The following is a 10,347-nucleotide window of genomic DNA, read 5'->3' on the forward strand; positions in this document are numbered from 1 at the left end:
TGCTCGCGAACGGGCGCGCGCACAACGTACACGTCAACAGGAAGTTGACGTGCAAAGTGGCTTCCGTTACGGCTGCCGTTCAACGAGCTCAATTGTCGAAAAGAAAAGATTTCCCTCATCTGCAAGTAAAAGAAGAAAAAAAAAAGTTCCAAACCGAAAGGTAAACTTTTACGAAAAACAAGAAAACTGCCCAGTGTTGTGTCTTGCACATTATGCGGCTGTTAATGTCGGTTTTTGTGTGACTTTGTGAAACGGTTGGTTTACAGTATCAAACTTGGGGCCTCCTTCGTTCGGTTTAGCTAAGTCATGGGCTAATGTTAGCATTCAGTACTAAGCAGACTACAGGACAGCACTGCAAAGCTAAATGGTACTAGCTAGCTCGGCTACTTCGGTGTCCAGCTGAACCCTTTTTTTTTTTTTTTTTTTTAATGCAAACAAATTTAAAAAAAAAATAATAATAATAAAAAAAAAATTCCAAATTAAACATTTAAATGAGTAGCAGTAGTGTGACGCCGCAATTGTTCACTTTTAGCTCACAATTTGGCCTCCTGTCGGTCCAAACGAGTGAGGGTACTGTATTGTCTGTAAGCTATCCTGGCTACGTTGTCATGATTTGCGTCTAACTTGACGAACAATAATCAAAAGGTTGGACTTTCTTCTGTGGCAGCGACTAAAGATAGCTGTTTTAGTTTTTCTACATCGACGCCTTTTATTTCGTTGGAAACTCTCGAGCTCTGCTGTGTAATTTTAATTCAGTTGAATGAAAGTCTTTTCCTCCCGTCCTCTTGCCTTAACTTTTGTTTTGCGCCCACTTGTCGCCCTCTAGTGTTCCGAGACGGTGCGAACAAGAGACTCCACGATGTCGTCCGGCGCTCTCTTCCCGAGCATGGTGAGCGGCACCAGGGGAAACTCCAGCAAATATCTGGTGGAGTTTCGCGCTGGCAAGATGACGCTGAAGGGCAACGTGGTGACGCCGGACAAGCGTAAGGGGACGGTGTACGTCCAGCAGTCGGACGACTCGCTCATCCACTTCTGCTGGAAGGACAGGACCTCCGGCAACGTGGACGACGTAAGCAACTGTTGTGACGCGGTCAAATCGAATTTCAGTTACAGAGCACTTTCCATACGATTAAAAGGCTACTCAGAGTGCTTTACAATGGTTAAAAAAAAACAAAACAAGATCATATAAAATTTGTCCTTCCTACTCCCAATATGTAAATATATGCATGCGCACAACCGAATATGCACGCACCCACTGGAGGTGTGACGGTGTGTCTCTGCTGCTGCTGCTCCAGGATCTGATCATCTTCCCTGATGACTGCGAGTTCAAGAAGGTGAGCCAGTGCACGACGGGACGCGTCTACGTGCTCAAGTTCAAGGCTGGTTCCAAGAGACTCTTCTTCTGGATGCAAGTAAGAGGATCTTATTGCAATATTAATATTAATGTCATTATTAATCAAACACCAAACGTGACGTCCGCGACTCGCCACCTCTGCAGGAGCCGAAGAGCGACAAGGACGAGGAGTTTTGTCGCAAGGTCAACGAGTACCTGAACAACCCTCCGATCCCTGGGGCCCCGGGCAGTGTTGGGGGCAGTGGCCACGAGCTGTCAGCCCTCGGAGGGGAAGGCGGCCTGCAGAACCTGCTGGGCAACATGTCTCACAACCAGCTGATGCAGCTGATCGGGCCGACCGGACTGGGAGGACTGGGTGAGCAGCTCCATCCTGAGTTCTTCACCCTTCACTTCAGTCTGAGTGAGTGAAGACGCTTGCTGAGCCTCCCCCTCTTTCTTGACCACTGTCATTTGTTCCGAGAAGGTCTGGGAGCTCTGGCGGGACCCGGACTGGCCAACCTGCTGGGCAGCAGCGGACCAGCCACCAGCAGCTCCTCCTCCAGGTAGCAGAACATCATCAGCAGAACCTCTCAGCCCAGAAGAGCCAGGAAGATCTCACCACCTCTGCTGCTCCTCCACAGCTCTCGCAGCCAGTCGGCAGCGGCCACCCCTTCCTCAGGCGGAGCCCCCCGGCTGGGCTCGTCCTCCTCCTCCTCCTCCCAAGCCCCCACCACCCCGGTCACCCCCGCCGCCTCGGCCGTGACCCCCAGCAGCGGTGCCCCCGCCACACCAGGTACCATCTGTTCCACTAACCCAACGGTCTGAAACATGGAAGCAGCTCTTTCATCACTTCCTCTCTCCAGCCGCTGCCCCGACCACCACTGCGGCCCCGGCGGCGGCAGCGGCAGCGGCATTGGGAAGCCCTGCCTCCTCCCACCAGCCCATCCAGCTCAGTGACCTCCAGAACATCCTGGCCACCATGAACGTCCCGACCATGGGCGGCGCCCAGGGAGCAGCCGGTGAGAGCCGCTGAACTGGCGCTGAAAGTCACCTCACAGATGTTCTTGCGATCTTTGAGACGTTTTGCCTCTCGTCCGAAAAAGGCTTTCGGTTCAGTTCTTCAGCTCAGTTTCTCTGAACGTGGTGGAGTGTTTAGAAAAACCAGGTGGAGGATTTAGAGGAACCAGGTGGTGAAATCAGAGGAACGAGTTGGAGAGTTTAGAGGAATATTTAGTTCCCTGAACTGAAGAAGCTCTTTCGGGTGAGAGGCCAAACATCTTTAAGATCTTAAGAACAAGATCAGTTGGCCCCAACTGAACCCTTCTGCTTTAAGATGTCCTGTATGACTGAGAACCATCGCAGACGTATCATGTAGGAGATGATGATGATGCCACTGACCCCTTCCCCTCCCCCTCCCTCCTCACTGCAGTGGACCTGGCCAGCGTGTGCACCCCGGAGATGATGGCTCCCATCCTGAGCAATGCCGAGGTGCAGCAGAGGCTGCTGCCCTTCCTGCCGAGCGGGGAGAGCCTCCCGCCCAGCGGCCAGGAAATCCACAACACCCTGAGCTCGCCACAGTTCCAGCAGGTGAGAGGAGCAGGGAGAGGACGCCAGGCCGGCCTCAGCCTCAGCCATAGCCATACTGACACCTGTCCCCCCTTTCTCTCCTCCTCCTCTCTTACGTACTTCCCTGTCTCCTCCTCCCTCCCTCTCTCCTCCTCCAGGCTATGAGTATGTTCAGCAGTGCCTTGGCCTCTGGCCAGCTCGGCCCGCTGCTCAGCCAGTTCGGGCTGCCGTCAGAGGCTGTGGACGCCGCCAATCGAGGAGGTGACTCTCCCTCTCCCTCTCTCTCTCCCCCTCTCTCTCCTCGAGGGCCTGTTCTTAAAAATAGCACAACTCATTGAGATGCATCTTTTTAAACCAAACTTTTAAGTCGTTGTTGATAATTATTGAGAAGTCATTCACATGCTCAGTGTCTGCACATAGATCAGTGTCGTTAAGAAGCATATATAATTCAAGGCTAGGGGAAAGTTCAGGAGAGTGTAGCAAACTGGTTGCCCTTTATTCACTTAAAAGTGTGTGTGTCACAGATGTGGAGGCCTTTGCTCAAGCCATGCAGGGCAGCAAAGGAGAGAAGAAGGACGACGACGAGGACATGAGTCTGGACTAGAGCTCCTCCTCCTCCTCCTCTTCCTCGGGGTGATCGCGGCGCTTCCTCACACCGCCCTCTTCACTTCACCACTTTTCTACTACTTTTTGCCATTGGGATGGAGCCTTAACTTTGACTTCTGTTTTTCTTAATTTTCTTAATACTCAATAAATAATCACTTGAGCAAAAACAGTTTTTCAGAAGCTTTATTTAAAAACACGGTTACAACACTGGTGGGGAGTGGGGGGACAGTTTATCATCTGTGTGATATATTTAAGAATGACGAGGTTAACATACAAGAGTCACACTCATGTTTGGTTGGTGCTCAGACCTTCCCACTGCGGTTCAGAGTGACAGCGATGGCTCACACTGTTGGCGGTCACCCAAAACGTGAGCATCTCTCTCACACACACACACGCACACCTTTTTCTTTCCAAAAATAAATATTAATATATTTAAATTAGCTACGGTAACATTACACCCACCACCAGTGATCTGTTGTCAGGGTGTGTGTGTGTGTGCGCGCGCGCGCACTTTACATGAGCGGGCAGCCCTGCGTCCCAACGGCCCCGCCCACTCCGAGCGGCCTGGACAACAACGCCCCTCTGCCGTTCACACTCAGTCGGCGGATGCATCCGTGGAACTCCGGCAATCCTGGTACTGGGGTGCCCTCTGGTGGACACACAGTGGAACAGCAGCTTATTAATTTAGCAAATGAACGCTTATCACCAGAGATTTGCAAACTTTTTGACTGGTGGCCACAATCGGTTGAAAAAATGTAATAGAAGGGCAGGAGAGCAGATGGATGGAGTGTTTTGGTGACCCACCTCATAGGAGGAACAAATGATGGAGGGGGAGAGTTTAGGGGAATCAGGTGGAGGATTTAGCGGAATCAGGTGGAGGGTTCAGAGGAACCAGGTGACACTCACCTGGAGCTCCTCCCAGGTAGAGGGTGTGTCTTCTGCTGGCAGAGCGACCAGCTTTGGGGCCTCGGCCCTGCTTGGTGGCTGCATCGACACGGAGCTGCAGGACCTCATCCTTCTTCATCACTGCAGACACAACAAACGGGACAATGGTCAAGGATGGCCGGTACCGCGGCAACGGTAGGGACACGCCCACTGCTGGGGAGCAACACCCAGAACTGTCTCACCTGTGATGGTGTGCCAGCGGCCGTTACAGAGAGGCTCCTCAGGGGTGAAGGAGGTGGAGAAGAAGTCCCCAGAACCACTGTTGAGTGAGATGGTCACCTGAGGGCGCACACACGCAAACACACTGTTTAGTCCAGTGGTTCTCAAACTTTCACTGTCACATCCCACCTTGGAGGAAGAAAATCTTTCTTCTGGCTAGAAGCCCCAAATTTGACGTGGTTGTGTCTTGAGGGATCGCGATGAACCTGCAAGTGGTCCCATGTCTCTAGGACAAAGTTGACTTTTGACCCCATAGACTTGCATGGCATCTAGTCACTGGGCTCTGCCTCCTCCTTCCACTGCTGTAGTGTTTCCTCACCTCTCCATGACTCAGCACCACACTCAGGTGTTGCTCAGGTGACTTCCCAGCCAGCAGCAGCAGCCCAGAGTCAGAGACTGGCCGGACCTCCAGCTGGACCTCCAGGTCCCCGTCCAGAACCACTGACTCGGCTACAGACAGACAGAAAGCGGGAGGAGCTTCAGTCAACAGGGTGCGAAACAGGAAGACAAATTAGAAAAAAACACCAAAGAAGAAGAGTGAGCACCTGTAGCCATGTGACCCCCCTGGCCAGGGAAGTAGACGCCGGGCTGGAGGGGATCGTGGAAGCAGGGCACCGCCCCCTGGCTGTGGCTGGGGCTTCCTGCAGGAGCGCCGTTCAGCATCAGGTCTTTGACGCACCCACTGAAACCACTGGAGCCTGGAGCCTGAGGAGTGCACACACACACACACACACACACACACACACACACACACACACACACACGAGAACAGATGTAATGACAAACTCGAGTTTTGATATTTCTGTTGTGCGGCTGAAGCTTTGTGTAGTTGTTGTTGTTGTGTAGGGTGTTGTCGTAGTTGTGTGCAGTTGTTTTACCAGTAGTGCGGCCGGGGCTCCGCCAACATGCAGCGGGCCAGACAGGCGTGTTGCCACTGCTGCTGGGATCCTCCTGGACTGGGAGCTGATCCCGTCCACCACCAGGCTCATCTTCTCCCCGTCCCGCTTCACAAACACCTGCACACACACAACAGAAGGGTTCAGAGGGGAACTTCCTGTCGCCACGTGGCCACTTCCTGTCGCCACGTGACCAGTTCATGTCGCCACGTGACCAGTTTATGTCACCACTTGACCACTTCCTGTCGCCACGTGGCCATGTGACCTCTTCCTGTCGCCATGTGGCCACTTCCTGTTGCCATGTGACCATTTCCAATCGCCACGTCTTCACTTCCTGTTGCCACGTCTCCACCTACTGTCACCATGGCTGTGTCTCAATTCAGGGTCTGCACCCTTCTGAGTATGCATTTGAAAGGAAGTTGCGTCATAGCACTGCGGGAAGGCTCGTCCCAATTCCCAAAAGTCCGAAGGACGCTCCAAATCCGTACTCGGAATGCGCCCTAGTTTTAGCCGATTCCAGGGTTACACCGCTACTATCCTTCGCATACTTCTGTATCCCAAGATGCTTTGCGTGCTGATGCAAAGCATCCTGGGATCCTGGGAAGTCAGCTGAAATTAGCGACATGTACTGGCAAAGACACTTTGTATAAATTTAAGTATTGAAATTTCACATAAAATGTTCAGTTTTTAACGTAGGGTCTTTGCTAATTTGAAGTCCTTGAAGAACGCTTCCTTCAGACGGAGGACGCTCCGTGCGAAGGGTGCAGACCCTGAATTGAGACACAGCCCATGTCTCCACCTCCCTTCCTGTGAGCTTACCGTGTGCCAGCGGTTGTCGTTGTACTTCTTGCGGCTGCGCAGGTTGACCTTCTTCTTGACTCCGTCCAGCAGCAGCAGCAGCTGCAGGTGTCCCTCTGACATGCTGAGTGACAGCTCGGCTCCGCCGCCCCGCTGGCCGCCGATGTGCAGCACCAGTCCTCTGGACGAGTTGATCCTCAGTGCCAAGGAAATGTGAGGCCTGCAGACATACAGAGACTCTCTGTAGTTAGACTGACCAGCAGCAGCAGCAGCAGCAATAACAGAAGCAGCAATAGCAGCAGCCACAGCCACAGCTTGCCTCTGTGCTAACCCGCTGCTAGTCTTAGATAAAGCTTGCAGACACTAGTTCTCTTACTCAGTGTAGGGCCACGAGGGCGGAGCCTGGTAGGTCTGGTAGCTGTGGGCGGAGCCACTGAAGTGCGTCGCTCCGTCTTCTCGGTCGGAGGCCTCGCTGCGACATGATGCCCGAGTGTTGCGACTGCGAGAGGCTGCCGGCTTTCTGTTCTTCCCCTGCTGGAGAACACAGCTGTTAGTTTGACAGTGTGTGTGTGAGAGTGAGTGAGTGAGTGTGTGTGTGTGTGTGTGTGGCCACCTTCTGCTTGTTGCCCTGTCTGGGTGGAGCTGCGACAATCTGCTGAGGTTTCTTGGCGGCGGGACAGTCCAGAGGAACGTTGACGTTCTCCTTGACCTTCAGCAGGTTCACAACCATCTGAGGACTTGTCTCCCTGGAAACCAGAAACCGGAAGTGAGTGACACAAAGTGACTGATTAGCGTCAGAATTGACAGCAAGGTCCACGGGTCAACACTCCTGACCTCTGACCAATGACCTATGACCCTGACCTTCTGATGAAGACGTTGCTGATGCAGCCCGTCAAGTTGGCTACACTCTGGTCCGGCATCCCTCCGAGGTAGGTGCTGCCCGGCGCGGTGGGGCTGCTGCGCCCCCTGGTGTCCAGCCGCAATCCCTCCCTGCCCTTCTCCAGCACGTCGTCCATGTAGAGACGCATCCTGACCAGGGTGACAAGCAGCAGCGCAGGGTGTCAAACTCAAACACACAGTGGGGCCAACATTTCAAGCTTAGACAAAGTTCTGTGCAATACGTGTAGGCCAGCTCTAGCAGTAATTTTGTATTGCCTCGCGGGTCAAATATAATTACACTGTGGGAACTTTTTTTGTTTTGGGTTTGTTTGTTTTGTTTTACTTACTATTTTTGATCAAAAAGTAAAGATGTATGACATACAACAGAGATTGAAGACAGTGGCTATGGTAAACTTGTCTGAGAGTGTACAAAAAGCTACAGCAATAATGTGCATATAATAATAATAGTAGCGACAAAATAAACAAACAAAATTACAGTTTTATTTATTCTTATATTAGAGAGGAGAGGATGGAGAAAAGAATTAGGATGAAAAAGGAGAGGTCTGAACCAAGTGTTCCTACCCGTTGATGTTGTTGTAGATGGCGAAGTAGTGCGTGTTGTCGTCGTTGTAGGTCTTCTGTGTCCTGATCTCGCTGTTCCCGGCTCTCACCACCAGGTGGCCATCCTGCAGGAACACCTGACACACGCCATCCTGCGCACACAGCAGAGAGACCAACGGCCCAGTTAGAGGCAGGGTAGGAAGGGACAGCAAGCAGGAAGCAGGAAGAGGTTCCCCCTCCGACCTGGTCCCGGTGGTAGAACATCAGCCCCTCCTGCTGCTCCGTCCTGAAGCTGAAGCTGGCGTAGAAGTTGTTCCTCAGGGTGGGAATGTTGCTCAGAGCCAAGTCCAGGTAGCTCTGACCTGAAAAGTGGGCCTCACGGGCCACCTGTACACACACACACACACACACACAAAACATAGTTTCATGTTATAATGTGAAGCTTTCACGAAATAACCTGGTAGTTTTGCGTTACATCATGAAAATTATTAATAATTATTATAAGTAATTTTCAAAATAACATGAAACTTCGAACTAATGAGATACTTTCACAAAATAACGTGAACGTTGCACAAATAACGTGAATGTTTCACAAATAACGTGACAGTTTCATGCTATAATGTGAAAGTTTCACAAAATATCGTAATAGTTTCACGTTTTAACGAGAAAATGATCATGATATAACATGAAACTTTCACAAAATAACCTGATAGTTTCACATTTAATGTGAACGTTATGACAAAATGAAATGAAACTTTCATGAAATAACTTGTCCAATGTCCTCTCTAAAAAAAAATGTAAAACAAAAAACAAGAAAAAAAACACCACAGAATCGCTGTTGATGGTGCTGTTTTGAACAGCAGGGGGCGGTGGTGCGGCATTTTTTAAAATTTTTTTACCAGCAGGTCACTGTCGCAGCCGAAGCTAACACCAAAGCTGCTCATCCTCTTCAGGTCGATGTGGGAGCCCTGGGCCTTGACGTTGCGGAAGCATCCCTTCAGGGAGCCCTGCTTGGGGAACAGGGCTTTCAGCCTGGGTGGGGGAGGGGAAGCACACCCATTAGCAGCTTGTTTGCACCGCTGGCTAACAACAACAACAAGCAGGATTTAAGCATCACTGGTTTACTATTTGTTTATTTAAATAAGGATCCCCCATTGGTTTTTCACAATGTGAAGACTTATACCTTGGGGACCACACAAAACCTTTTAATTTGAAATTTGAATTTGCATGTGTGCAATATGAAGTTATTTATTGTATAGTATTAATCTTTGCTCATCTAGCGGCTATCAGGGTGGTAGCTCGCCTGTTAGGAAGTGGAGAGGCTCTGATTCTCAGGGCACAAATCTTAATTGCTGTCACTGACTGACTGACTAGTTCCCGCCCTCCCGCACCTGTCTGACCAACCAGCGAGCTCACCTGGCCGGCATCTTGCTCTCAGGGACTCCGCCCAGGAAGTAGCTGCCACTGAAGGGAGGGATTTCCTGGGTGAACTGGTGGGTGTAGAGCACCACCCGGTTGTTCCTCACCACCACCCGATTGGGGGTGCTCCTCAGGATGATGATTTCCAGCTGAAGAACGAAGGGGTGGGTGGGAAGGAGACGCCGTGGTGAGTGGGGGGAGGAGGAGGAGGAAGAAGAGGATGATGATGTGGAGGAGGAGTTGAACAGGAGGAGGAGTTGAGGAGGAGAAGGAGAAGGAGGAGTTGAACAGGAGGAGGAAGAGTTGAGGAGTAGGAGGGGAAGAGGAGGAGGAAACAGAGGAAACAGAGGAAAGATGTGATCTTACGGCTTTGGGGTCGGCATTGCTGATCTTCAGGTCGATGGAGGGGTCCTTGGGTGGGAGCTCCTCCAGTTCTCCACTAAAATCGTAGAAGACCTTAAGGCGTCCCTGCAGCACAGCCAGACACAGGAACTGGCCCTGGGGACACAGAGAAGGAGATTCAGAGGGAAGAAGAACAAGAAGAACCGCTTCTGATCAGCTGAGGAGGAACCGGGAGCAGCAGCAGCAATGGTGGTGGGGGTCGCACCACCGTCCTACTCACCCCGTTGTGCAGCAGCATGAGCAGGCCGTTGTGCGACAGCAGCTTGACCTCCTGCTCGAAGCGCTGGATGTTGGTCGCCTCTGTGATGGTGACCTGGGCGAAGCCGGTGCCGTCGAAGTAGGCGGCGTCGTTGACCCAAGCCTGGGTCAGCGATGGCTTGGACCTGCAGGAGGAGCAGGAAGAGGAGCAGAAGGGGGTCAGTAGGATGGAGGACCATCAGGTGGTGGTGGTGAGAGTTCAGGGGTTCCTCACCTTCCACACGGCTTCTCCTCGGTGGTGTTCAGGCTGAAGGTCTTCTCAAAGTTGTAGAGGCTGAGCACCTCCTCGTTGAGGGTGTCCAGCTCCATGCAGCCCCTGAAGTTGGGCAGAGCCAATGGAGCTGGAGGCTGAGAGGAGGCACACACACACACACACACACACAGGGTGGGGGGGGACATCAGGCATTGAGCTGCTATAGTTAAAATACACCTTTGAAAGTAAAACCCTTAAGGCCACCAGAGGGC

General features: G+C 51.8%; 2 protein-coding genes across 5 annotated transcripts in view; one reads left to right on the top strand and one right to left on the bottom strand.

The window, feature by feature from the left end:
- Positions 1-7: 7 nt before the first annotated feature.
- Positions 8-3,672, top strand: LOC142888517 (proteasomal ubiquitin receptor ADRM1-like). Its single transcript, XM_076026896.1, has 10 exons — positions 8-160; positions 827-1,069; positions 1,296-1,412; positions 1,499-1,709; positions 1,818-1,896; positions 1,975-2,126; positions 2,197-2,352; positions 2,763-2,920; positions 3,058-3,160; positions 3,424-3,672. Exons 2-10 carry the CDS (start codon positions 860-862, stop codon positions 3,501-3,503), a joined length of 1,266 nt encoding a protein of 421 aa, XP_075883011.1. The 5' UTR covers positions 8-160; positions 827-859; the 3' UTR covers positions 3,504-3,672.
- Positions 3,672-10,347, bottom strand: part of lama5 (laminin, alpha 5) — a 44,060-nt gene continuing 37,384 nt past the window's right edge. For 2 of the 4 annotated variants that reach the window (XM_076026886.1, XM_076026884.1), the window contains exons 64-80: positions 10,097-10,230; positions 9,845-10,007; positions 9,589-9,720; positions 9,220-9,371; positions 8,703-8,835; positions 8,047-8,190; positions 7,825-7,955; positions 7,225-7,392; positions 6,977-7,109; positions 6,740-6,894; positions 6,385-6,583; positions 5,548-5,685; positions 5,215-5,374; positions 4,989-5,119; positions 4,633-4,729; positions 4,412-4,531; positions 3,672-4,154 (exon numbers count right to left, since the gene is read on the bottom strand). In XM_076026886.1, coding sequence (XP_075883001.1) covers positions 4,018-4,154; positions 4,412-4,531; positions 4,633-4,729; positions 4,989-5,119; positions 5,215-5,374; positions 5,548-5,685; positions 6,385-6,583; positions 6,740-6,894; positions 6,977-7,109; positions 7,225-7,392; positions 7,825-7,955; positions 8,047-8,190; positions 8,703-8,835; positions 9,220-9,371; positions 9,589-9,720; positions 9,845-10,007; positions 10,097-10,230 — 2,427 coding nt within the window. In that variant the 3' untranslated portion in view covers positions 3,672-4,017. Of the gene's footprint in view, positions 4,155-4,411; positions 4,532-4,632; positions 4,730-4,988; positions 5,120-5,214; positions 5,375-5,547; positions 5,686-6,384; positions 6,584-6,739; positions 6,898-6,976; positions 7,110-7,224; positions 7,393-7,824; positions 7,956-8,046; positions 8,191-8,702; positions 8,836-9,219; positions 9,372-9,588; positions 9,721-9,844; positions 10,008-10,096; positions 10,231-10,347 lie in introns of all 4 variants that reach the window. The other 2 variants (XM_076026885.1, XM_076026883.1) reach the window with 1 other exon arrangement.

The sequence above is a fragment of the Nelusetta ayraudi genome, unplaced genomic scaffold, assembly GCF_046127955.1.
Source record: "Nelusetta ayraudi isolate G7.1 ecotype Tasmania unplaced genomic scaffold, CSIRO-AGI_Nayr_v1 ptg000019l, whole genome shotgun sequence".
Taxonomy (NCBI): Eukaryota; Metazoa; Chordata; class Actinopteri; order Tetraodontiformes; family Monacanthidae; genus Nelusetta; species Nelusetta ayraudi.